Here is a 12532-nt window from a genome sequence, read left to right on the forward strand (position 1 = left end):
ATGGCAGGCCCCATGGCCATCCTGCACTCCTGGGGCATAGTAGTATTCCCCTACTTAGACGACCTCTTGGTCAAAGCCCCTTCAAGGCAGGCAAGCGAGGAAAGTGTCAGCATTACGCTAGATACTCTTGCCCGCTTAGGGTGGTTGGTCAATGTAAAGAAGTCATCCCTTGTTCCAGCTCAGAGAATTTCCTTTTTAGAGATGACCTTCGAAACTTGCCGAGGGTTTGTAAGTCTCCCTCGAGACAAGGCCCTAGCCCTCCGGCAGGGGGTGCGAGTAGTGCGCCAACCAGTCTTTCACACCATCCGTTTCGGCATGAGGATTCTGGGGAAAATGGTGGCAGCGATGGAAGCGATCCCGTTCGCCCAGTTTCATCTTCGTCCCCTGCAGCATGCCCTCTTGTCAGCCTGGGACAAGAACCCATTCACGCTTGATCATCGGTGCCGGTTGTCCTCTCAGGTCAGGCAGTTACTAGAGTGGTGGACAATCAGTTCCTCCCTGCTTCAGGGGAAACCCTTCCCCCCAGATCAGTGGCTGGTGGTCACAACCGACGCCAGCCTTTTCGGCTGGGGAGCGGTTTTTCGCCACCACACGACCCAGGGACGGTGGTCACCGCAGGAGGCAGCCCTCCCGATCAACTTGTTGGAGATACGGGCGATCCGGCTGACTCTGCATCGATTCTATCACCTTCTAGCATGCCGCCCCGTCCGGATTCAGTCGGACAACGCCACAGCGGTGGCTTACATAAATCACCAGGGGGGCACCCGCAGCAGGGAAACCATGCGCGAAGTAGGGCACGTGCTTCGCTGGGCCGAGAGGAACCGCTCGCTGATATCGGCGGCTCACATCCCGGGGGTAGAGAACTGGGCGGCAGACTTTCTCAGCCGGCAGGGGCTTGCGTCCAGAGAATGGTCACTTCACCCAGAGGTTTTTCAGCAGATTTGCCAACGGTGGGGAACTCCGGATGTGGATCTGATGGCGTCCAGGGTGAACGCCAAGGTGTCTGTTCGTCGTGCGGTCCCGGGACCCGCAGGCAATCGCCGTGGATGCGCTGGTCCTGCCATGGAATCAGTCTCACCTCCCATACCTGTTTCCCTTGCTGCCTCTGCTTCCGAGGGTCATCATGAAAATCAAGGCAGAGGGGGTGCCAGTGATTCTGCTGACCCCAGACTGACCTCGTCGGGCGTGGTACTCATATCTAGTGCAGCTGCTCGTCGACGTGCCATGGCGCCTGCCAGAGCGCCCAGATCTACTGTCTCAAGGGCCGATCTGCCACCCGAACTCAGGGGCCCTGTGTTTGACGGCTTGGTCGTTGAATCCTGGATTCTGACGCAGGCGGGTTTCGGGCGCAAGGTGGTTGCTACGATGGTTAGCGCCCGAAAGCCTACCTCAGCACGAGTTTACCACCACACCTGGAAGGCTTTCTTTGCATGGTGCCGGGGCAACGGTTTTTCGCCACTGAGATTCTCCATCCCTAATATCTTTGCTTTTCTCCAGTCTGGTTTAGACTCATGCTTGGCTCCCAGTTCTCTGAGGACAGATATCGGCTTTATCCGTCCTCTTTCAGCGCAGGATTGCTACCAACTTGCAGGTTAAGACTTTCATCCAGGGGGTCTCCCACTTGGTACCTCCCTATAAGGCACCTATGGATGCCTGGGACCTTAACCTGGTCCTAAGTGTTCTGCAGGAAGCTCCATTTGAGCCGCTGCAGGATGTCTCTTTGTCATACTTTTGTCATGGAAGGTGGTGTTTCTGGTAGCCATAACACCGATCAGGAGGGTCTCGGAGCTGGCAGCGTTATCTTGCCGAGCCCCGTTCCTGACCTTTTACAAAGACAAGGTGGTTCTTAGACCAGCTCCTCCTTTTTTTTACCAAAGGTCGTTTCCTCATTTCATATCAATGAGGATATTGTCTTGCCCTCTTTCTGTCCAGCACCGGTGCACCGTGTGGAAAAGGCTCTTCATACGTTGGACCTGGTGAGAGCTCTCAGGAGGTACGTGTCGCGGACGCCACCCTTTCGTCAGTCAGACGTGCTCTTCGTGCTCCCTGAGGGTCGCAGGAAGGGACTCGCTGCCTCAAAATCGACCATAGCCAGATGGATTCGTTTTTTTATTCAGGAATCCTACCGCGTCAAAGGCGCGCCGATTCCAGCATGGATCAGAGCACACTCTACTCGGGCAGTAGGCGCCTCTTGGGCGCTTCGACACCAGGCTTCGGCGGAACAGGTTTGCAAGGCAGCAACCTGGTCCACCCTGCACACATTTACTAAACATTACATTGTCCATACTCAGGCTTCGGCGGATGCGAGCCTGGGTAGAAGGATTCTCCAAGCAACAGTGGCGCACCTTTAGACAAGAGGTGCATGTAGCTTGGATCCGTGAGTCAACTTCCCACCCAGGAACTGCTTTAGGACGTCCCACAGTACCTGTGTCCCCCAATGAGACGAAGGGAAAGCATGGATTTTTGTGATAACTCACCGTAAAATCCTTTTCTCCCAGTCGCTCATTGGGGGACACAGCACCCACCCTATTAGCCAAGTGGCTTCTGTTTATTTAATTAATATGCTTTCGGTATGAAACTAGGGTGGCTATTTTCTAGACATGTTGTTACCTGTATTAAGGTTGATGTTGTCTGATTTTTTTTTTTTTTGATCTCCTACTGGTTTTGCACCAAACTGGTTTCCGCCCGCAATCGGGGCGAGGGTGTATACGCGGAGGAGGAGCTAACCTCTTTTTTTCACTTAGTGTCAGCCTCCAGGCGGCAGTAGCATACACCCACAGTACCTGTGTCCCCCAATGAGCGTCTCGGAGAAAAGGATTTTACGGTGAGTTATCACAAAAATCCATGTTTTTTTTTAACTATCTTTAAATGATTATCTGTAAAGTTGCTTGCAAGATGATTTCGTATTCAGGTTGTTGTTCCAGCACTTACTCCTGGCTATTCTCAGGGAATTTTGAGCTCATATAATGAGGTCCTATACAGAGGTCCCACCTTCTGAGTTGGCATGTAATCTGAATTACTGTCATGTCTTCTACTAAATGTCTAGAAACAGCTACTTTTGCTGGGTGGAGTCCTGGCCTCCCAGGCACTTTACCCGAAGCAGCTCAATCTTAAAAACCTGTCACTTCCAAAACCCCTATTTACTTGAAAATATAGGGGTAATCTGGGGTAATGATGCTTAAGTCTTGTCTGGCAGGCTTACTGCAAGTGTGACCATAGGATGAAAATGAAATTATATCCTCCCTTACTTGGAGTAATTTTGGGTGTTGCGGGTGATGTTTTGGTCACCACTCACTATTTTTGCTGTATCCTTACCTCGGCACATTGATGGACAGCCTTCCCTTCTGCATGTGTGCACAGAGCAGGCTGTCAATGTGCTGGTGGAGTGACTACAGCCAGACACGGTGAGTGGTGACCGTACCTGCCCCCTGCACCGCCCTGATGACTGCAAGTGTGCGGCTGCAGGGAGAATAAAGTGTCATTTCCTCCTTGTAGTCGTCCTTCCAGTAAGCCTGCCAGGCATGATGGAATCACTATTTATCTGCGGATTACCATTAGATCTGCAGGTAAATGGCATTTTTGAAAATTACAGGTTCCCTTTAAAAGTGTTGTCTGTGTAGAGGGCACTAGGTCCATGATGTCTCTACAGGTAATGTACAGAATGCATCAATGAATTGCTTCCTCTTCATAATGTTCTTGCATGACTATACAGTAGTTGTATTGCTCCATCATAAGGGTCATACTTTGTAGCCATTGACTCTGGTATGAGATTTCTCTCCTTTTCACTGTTCTAATAAATGTAAATAAGAGTCTGAAGTCGTCTTCCACATATTTCTTTTTTGATGACCCTTCAGTGACGTCACTGTACATATTTGAACAGATAAATCATCTTGAATTAATGCTTTACACTGATTATTCTGCAGATGTCATTTCCCAGAATTCCTCGGTGTCGTACCACACTCCAGCAGCTCGGAATTCACAGGATGCGTCCCCCGATAATGAGCTTCTCCGGCCCTCTGTGGTGGGACGTGCCAACCAGAGGCTTAGTGGAGATGGGCAGGATTGGGATGCCACGTCCTCTAGGCAAGTGGTTATTGGACTGTGAGACTTGCAGTGTTCTGTTTCCATGTAATGTCCAAGTGAACGATCAGGTTATCATGCCAAATGTATTAAAATTATACAGGCTACGTAATAACTTTACAGCATGCTATGGTCAGCATGGTGGCTCAGTGGTTAGCAGTGTATCCCTGCAGTGCTGGGGTCCTGACTTCAAATGCCACCAAGGGCAACATCTGCGAGGAGTTTGTATGTTCTCTCCACAGTTAAGTTAGTTTCGGCTTGGCAATCTCATTTCCTCCCACAATCCAAAGACATACTTGGTAGGGAATTTTAGATACTGAGCTCCAATGGGGGCAGTGATGATGTCTGTAAAGTGCAGTAGAGATATTGGTGTTATGTAAGCTATTGAAATAGATACTAGACACTATGTTCTCCAGCAGTTGGTGCCTATGCTACTTGATGACCAAATCTTCCATTTGTAAGACTTTCTTACTCTTGTACATATATAACAAAGGTTATTAATGGAGTTTGTTTTTCATTAATATTGCCCACATCACTTACTCTGTGTCCTATCCCTTCCATTTGATAATATTATGTATTTTTCAAGAAAAAAAAAAAAGGGTTATTTGTACATATTTGAATGTGGGCAGGTAATGATGTTTTTTTTTCTGGTCATTACTTATTTTTAACTTGTCTTTGTTGTAAAGTAGTGAAGACAGAAACATTTGTGTTATCAAATCTCTAAAGACAAATCCCCCAAAACACTGGCAGAATTGCAGTTTTTTACAACTTCTCCCCACAAGTAATTATATTCTTGTGTCTCAGCACGTGATAAATTAGGGCTAATACACCACTTAAATCAGGAGTGAGCGCCCCTATGTATGGGAATGACGGCAGAGATAGCTGTGGACCAATTCCACCTAGGGGGCTTTATCCTCATAGAAGACTTCTATTGGTAACTTGTATATGAATCTATCTCTAATAATAATCTTTAATATCTGATGTCCAGTGTCACCTCACAATTTACATTTTTCATTCTTCTTTAAAGTGGAACCAGTATTCAGGCTCACGCAAACTCCCGCACCCTACATTGGTCCCCAATGGACAGAGGCCCATCAGACCCCGCAGAACTTGAAAATGAAGATGCATTAGATCTACAATTTCAACAGATCAGTCTCCCTCAGTTTTGTGTTCTTGTTTTGGAAAATGCTTCACCTTTGCTTAAAACAGGTCTGTTTTTCTCTCATGGTCACAATTAAGTAAAATAATTGGCAATTGTAGATGAATTATGGTTTATCTGTTTACCTGTAATACTTGAATCTTAGGTTAGGGATGTAAAGGAAATATGTCAGCAGGTTTTGGCTATGTAATCTGAGGATAGCATGAGATAGGGGGTTAAAGCACTGATTTCAACGATGTGTCACATGTCAAGCTATGTGCTGTTGTTTACTTTCACTGAAGCTTTTATCACCTAGTGACTATTATTGCCCAGACTACAGCAGCTGTGCATGCTAGCCTGACTCCACCCCCTTCTGCTATAAGCAGCTTACTGTCTATGGACTTTGTACACAGAGAACCTGCTGCATTGCTAAATATAAATATTCTGATTGTGTCACATCTTCTGTCCCCATTAAACTAAGTGATTACATTGCTTGTTTCCATGTCTCTTTGCCTAGATCAGGCTGCTCTCGGATGAGGAAGCAAAAACCCGCTGTCAGATTCCCTTTAAGGGACACACAATAATTTCCAAACTTTACTGACCTATAGTATCTAACTGTACGATACATGTGGGTTACATACGGACGCCCTTCAATAGAGCTGTCCTAATTTGCCTCATACATTAGAGGTCTGTGCTGCTATTTTCTAGCTAGTGGTGATATAATGTATATAAGTGTGTATATCTCTATACACGTAATCTGTATAATATTAGTGTGTGTGTACTAGGAAGTGTTTTTATTTTCTAAATGTATGTTATGCCCAAAATTAAATCATATGTCAATAGGACCATAACAAGGTATACAGAGGCTGGCTCTGTGCAACCTCTTATGATCTAATAGATATGAAGCTTCTGCAGCCAATCACTGACTGCAGTGTTTACTTGGTTATGACTGCAGCCATTGATTGGCTGCAGCGGTCCCACGTCTGTATTTGCTGGTGGATAAAGTTCAGGGTCCTGCTCTGCATGAAATAAAAAAAACAAAAAAAAACTGAAGACTTCTCACCTGGACTGGCGCAAGAATACGAATGTATGTAAAGTGGAATTAATAGTGCTATATAAGTGAGTAAAATAAAAATTCATTGCGTTAAAGCAGACTTTTGCAAAACAGTTTTACATGACCGCTGCAGCCAATCACCAGTCTTAGCTGCGCTCTTCATTAATCCTTCATAGTGAATGTCCGCTCTGACAGAATACTGAAGGCTGCAGCAGATCACTTGATGATTGGCTGCAGCGGTCACTTGACGTTGTGTATGTCAGGCGATTGGTGGGGAATCCAGCATTGAGATCAGAGGAACTGCTCCATTTTGGGAGATAAGTGTACAGTTTTTTTTAAGCTGCACAGCTGAGGTTTAGTGGACAGCCCCTTCAAAATTGTGTCGTGGCTGCGTGGGTGGTTGTTCGATGGAAAACTTAGTAGAAATTTACACTTTGATGTGTAGTTCTTGTAGTTATCCAGAATTTGAATAATTCTCTGTTTATTTTTTCATGTGTCCGTGTGCAGAAAGGCGGAAGCTTTTGGTCTTGATCCTGGAGCTGCTTACTGAAAACTCTGGTCTTCTTGGTGAGGCCATTTCAGAAGACGTCTGGGATGACGGAAGTCTCATAGGCCAAGAACTGGTGAGCGAGCAATACCGCGATCACGGCACGAATAATGAATGTGTTAAATTTCTCCTTGTCAGGCCATTAAATGATATTAGCCATCCATCCTATATTAAGTTTACATCAATAAAAACTTGCTTTCCAAGCACTTCTTGGCTCCTCTGGATATCGGAGGCCTAGCCGGCCGCCCCGGTTGTTATGACAACCTAAGAAGGCAAACAATAAGACAATGTCAATAACGCCTTTTATTTCTCTGATATTTCTTCTCCTTCCAAAGGTTATGCATGGACAACAATGCGGCAGAACTTAATTAGAAATGATTTTTTTGGAGAGGTTTCCTACTTTTTATTTATTATTTTTCTGCTATGAATTGCACACTTCTTATGATTTAAACCTATTCCAATAATGTAATAAGCAGTCCTTTTTTTTTTGCTTTTCCAGAGATGTAAACTGCTTTTTGTGCTTGATACTCTTGGGGAGACGATATTGTATCATAAAAATAGCAATCGTTCTGAGAAGCCTGACTCTTCTCTTGTGAACCACAGAATGGCATTTATCAGCATCTCTCTTTTTACAATGCGACTTCTGCAAACACTCATCCCAGTGGAAAAGGTAAGAGATGAAGGACAATCCTGAGAAGCAGAAACCTTTAAAAGGCTTCTTTCCCCGATTGTCTTGGTTAATATTAATGCCCCAGGTCATACGCTGCCGTCTTCACTCCACTTTGCAGTTGTGTGACCACTCTGTAGACCTAGATTCACAGCCGGGAATCGTTATCTATACACGCTATTGATCCGGCCATAAACCTTTGTGAAATAATGCAGTGCCAGGACACATGATATGCAAGTATAATATCCAGCAGGTTATTGCTATACGGCGGGGATTATGTACGGGGGAGATGCTTGCGGAACCCAAATTGTTTGGTCACCATGTATGTGTCTATCATGATTTTAATGGAGAAATCTACACTAAGTTTCAATATTCCACAGAGACTAGAGTGTCTGTAGATGATCGAATGAATAGCGTGAGCCTGTCCGTTTCCAAAACCAGAGTGCATGTAAGACCCCTGTGTGCCACGTGCAGATCTACACCAATAAACAGACTTCCAGTGATGGAACCGTTCTCTTTCCTTGCACATTAGATCAATATTGGCCTTCTTGGTCATCATGTCTACAAGGGAGTCACAGAAATTCCCTGATGATGGCTTGGGGGGGGGGGGGGGGAGGGTCTGGCATGCTGGATTACATGTTTCTTATGGGAGGTGTCTGACATTCACTTATTGCCTTCCCCTCATTGAGTACAGACCCACGCTCAGCGTATTCGTGTATGGCGGGGGGGGCGGCTGTACAGAGGGGTGATTGTCACTTGATGTATATAACCACCTTTCAGAATGGTGTTGAATAAGTTTAAGTTGGTTCACAATTATATTGATGTCCTATCCACATGATATGTCATCAGTATCAGATCTCAGTGGGGTCTGACACCTGCGATCCTACCCCAATCAGCTGCTGTTAGCTCCAGTGAGTGTCGGTAAACTGTGCGGCTCCATTCATTGTCCGAGTAGAGAAGAGGATTATTTGATCTGCAGTACCCTTCATTAGCTGCTCCATATCGAACTCAGTTGCTGGTTGCAGTTCCATTCATTGTTGAGATCCGGCCAGAGCTAATAACTGCTGATCAGATACTGATGACTTATTCTGCATATAGGTCTTGAATATCGTATGATGGGAAGCTCCTTAAAAGCTGTGCAGTATACAGCTTTTCTTTCTGGATAGCAGTGGGGTTGTACCTTATTGTTCTCCCTTTTCCTGTGTCAGAAGATCCATTTTTGGTGGAATTTAGCTTGTGTCCTTTCCTTTAAAACGAACTACTGATAGAAAACTGCCACAATGATAAACCTTGAAAAACTTTACTCCTCGACATTTACTACTCCTTCAAAAGTAAAAAGTGGATCAGTTGTCTAGGGTTGTTTCCTCACTTTAAAGGGAATCTGTCACCAGGTTTTTGCTCCCCCATCTGAGAGCAGCTTGGGGTAGGTGGATTGATTCATGGTACCTCCTGGTTGCTAGATTGGAGACCCGTGAATTTCTTACTACCCTGGCGTTTGAGTAGCCAGTGCTGCTACAATGTCATCTCTGCCTCACGTCAGAGGCCCTAATCCCAGTGATGTATCACTTACTGGGCTGCTTGCTTTTATTTTTTATGAAATCACTCTTATCTGCTTCAGATTTACCAGTTCTCTGAATGCTGAGCTCTGCATGTCCCCCGCCCACAACACTTATGGCTTTCTCTGTAAACTGTGCATAGGCAGAAAGCTGTCAATCGATGTTGGGTGTGATATGATACAGAGCACATGAGTATGGAGGACTACATGGCCGCACATTTAATAGACCTTTGATGATCTCCTGCTGATTTAAAAAAAAAAAAAAAAAAAATGATTTTATCAAAACTCCCATAAGCAGCCAATTTAAGTGGCAGATTGCTGGAGTCCGAGTCTGTCTCTACATAATGCTAGTGGGAAAGAACTCAGGACAGGTTCCCTGGTCTAACTGGTGAGGACTACTCCTCCATGTTCTTTTGCACTAGTTTTGCTGCCAGTAAAGATGCAAAAGGCTTTGCAATAATGTGTGTATGTATATATGTGTGTGTGTGTGTGTGTGTGTGTGTGTGTGTGTGTGTGTACATATATGTACAGTATATAGTATAATTGTGTTTTTTTTTTTTAATTTTATTGAACCAATCTTTAAGTTGTCATTTGTTATGGTTGGTTCTGTAATATTACACCTATGTATCTCATGTTCTCGCTTAGAAATGTAACTTTCTTAGTTTCTCCACTAAGGTTAAATTCTGTTTTTCTTTAGCTTTCCCTAATTACATAATCTAGTGTCTTCTGTATTAGTGTTCTAGTATTATGTACTAATTGCAACACTGTAAAACATATATAGATAGACGTGCCATGTTTTCTTTTTGATTTTCCATTGAAAATTATTGCACTTCTATTCCAAAATACATTTTACTAACGACAGCTAGAAAAAATACATTTTTAATTTTCATTTTTAAGAATGTCTTGACTGCCTTTTCTTTTTTTCGTTCACTTGTTGTCCTTTAGATGTAGCGGTTTCTCGTGCTATTCATGGGCCTCTGCTGCCCTCTGCCTGTCCTCAGATATTTGCCGGAACCATACTGGTTTATTTGTGTGTGTTCTCTTTCATATAGTTCATGTTCGATTGTAGACTTAGTATATTTTAATTGGTCATGTAAGACAAATTAATTCTAGCAATGTAATATGTAGCAAATACATTTTTAATCCATTTCTGCAAGTGGGCATTAATATACATCCCGTTTGTGCACGCAGAATCTGCTGCTCCATACATAATGGGTACTGGCTCAGGTTTTGGAAGAAATGATCATTTCTGGTATTAACATGTCTATCAGTCCAAAATAATTATTGCATTACTTCTCTCTCATGCTAGAAAAAAATGAAATAGATAATGTCAGAATTTTAGCTTTTTGGTCACCATGCCTCCCTAAATGAGACTAAGAGCAACTACACCATCCCCCACACTTTTACCAATTAAAATAGATATAATAATATTAATATAGTAAGGTTCAAATTATGGTGACAAACGCCAGTATTTAACAAAAAAACAATCAGAACAAAGACATGAGCCAGAAATCGGACAAGTGCAATGTGTTGGTGCGTGGTCACACTGTGGCCATTAACCAACACAAGCTAGGATAAAATCAAAATAAGCAAATACCCTGCAGTAAGTATATAGTACATGGAAATAACATAGGTTACTTACTTAACTCTAGATAAAAAAAAAGCCTAAAAGCCATCCCACCACGACAAGGTGACCCAGTTAGGACAGTCCTATCTCTATTAATTTACCTCTCTAAGTGCCAACAGTACCCCATGTTATTTACATGCACTATTGATTTTTACTCATTTACTTACTGCAGGGTATTTGCTCATTTTTATTTTTATCCTAGGTTTTGTGCATTATTTTGAAAAGTAGTAAAACAAACAACTTCACTCCATTTATACTGACCCTTATAATAAATTCAAGTCATTTTAATTGCACAATGCCATAAAGCGATATCTAATTTTTTTTTTCCCTTAAACCCCCATGCATTTTATATTCGGTAAGTTACATAGCATCTTAAAAAATAAAAAAAATAAAAAATAATATAGAATTCTCTTCCGGTAAACTAACAAGCCGTAATACAGCTATGTTACCAGAAAAATAATAATCTTCACTTTTGGAAGACGAAGATCAAAATAACTGAGCGAAATGGCCCGTTCCTTAAGGGGTTAAAGGGCCCACGCGTTCTGTTTGCATGGTCTCCGTTCTCAGCCTCGGCACCACTGTTGCTCACTCGTAATTCTAATTCAGAAAGGTTTTGTACATGCGATCAAGTTTTCACAAACAGCCGGATTTAAAGGAAGCAAAACCTCCTTTGTGATAGATTTGCGCTTCACTCCAGTGACTTAAAAATAATGAGGACAGCATGGATAGGTTGATATTCTGCTCATATTCCTAGTCATTGAAAATACATGCTGTGCTAAGCACATTAAGTCGCAAAAGTGACTCCCTTTAGTGGGTTTGATTTCTGAAGACATTACAGTGGAGCTCGGAATTCTAATCAGCGCAGGCAATATTCCATCCAAAGCTCGAGAGCTCACTGAACAAGCTTCTCCAAATTGGTCCTTCAGGGAACTGCACTGGGCACATTGATGGCGGGGTTTTATGTCTTTGTGTCTCGCAATGAAATATTTAAATATAATGCTTCTCAATAAAATATTTAAATATTTGTAAAATTGGGGCTTTCACTGGAGGTTGCCGCTGAGCAGAGAAAGTCTTGACCTCGGTGAAATGTGTTCTATGCATGTACCATTTTTACACGTTTGTTTCTTTCTCTTTTTAAGGCAAATCATGTGTTGCCGGAGAGTTTGATGAATGCTTTGTTTCTCGTATCTGTCGACCTGCCATTCCGTACTGCATACCCCAGTGTTCAGGAGTCTGTTATAGCTTTCATGGAGCAGCTGAATTCTGAAGACTATTGGGTCTATAAACAAGCCTCGGAGGCCGCCTATTCAATTGAATGTACAACTTCTTTTATGTCCTGCTCCACAAAAGAGGTTTGTACAGTGCAGCGAGGTATATAATCTGCAATGCTAACAATATATGTATGTCTAATAGTATATGTGCACTTAATGTTACGTAGTTTAGTTTAACCAGAAGAAATGAAATTATTATTCCAGCAGGAACCGGTTATGACTTAATTTGGCTGATTCCATAACTCCAGCATGCGCAGCGTTCAGCCGTCCTAGCAATCGGTGGGGGTCTTACCAGTCAGACCTTTAAGAATGTAACATTTATCACAGTTTTGGGAAAAAAAAATCCAGGACCCTCGTCCAGCAACCAGATCAGTATTCCTTGGTCCCTGGATGGGAGCACTACGAACCGACTCCTACTTAACATCCACGGCTCCGCTTGGGATGAGCTGGTCTGGCTAAAGTATCAGGTCCAACGGCTACAGAATGCTGGTTTGACCGCTGGACCAAGGTCCTACGATTCAATATCCTGTGTATGTTATATTTCTGTCATGTAATGGTATGGCCTATCTATAGGAGATGCCATAACGTTCTGA

At 43.4% G+C, this 12532-nt stretch overlaps 1 protein-coding gene across 3 annotated transcripts in view; it reads left to right on the forward strand.

The window, feature by feature from the left end:
- Positions 1 to 12532, forward strand: part of RTTN (rotatin) — a 328322-nt gene that overhangs the window by 70699 nt on the left and 245091 nt on the right. For all 3 annotated transcript variants that reach the window (XR_012234901.1, XM_073590015.1, XM_073590014.1), the window contains exons 9-13: positions 3924 to 4083; positions 5108 to 5289; positions 6780 to 6895; positions 7319 to 7489; positions 11808 to 12020. Coding sequence is in view for 2 of the 3 variants with exons in the window: in XM_073590015.1 (XP_073446116.1) it covers positions 3924 to 4083; positions 5108 to 5289; positions 6780 to 6895; positions 7319 to 7489; positions 11808 to 12020 (842 nt within the window). In the remaining variant the exon portion in view is untranslated. The remainder of the gene's footprint in view (positions 1 to 3923; positions 4084 to 5107; positions 5290 to 6779; positions 6896 to 7318; positions 7490 to 11807; positions 12021 to 12532) is intronic.

This window comes from Dendrobates tinctorius, unplaced genomic scaffold (genome assembly GCF_039654945.1).
Source record: "Dendrobates tinctorius isolate UK_male_01 unplaced genomic scaffold, ASM3965494v1 ptg000115l, whole genome shotgun sequence".
Taxonomy (NCBI): domain Eukaryota; kingdom Metazoa; phylum Chordata; class Amphibia; order Anura; family Dendrobatidae; genus Dendrobates; species Dendrobates tinctorius.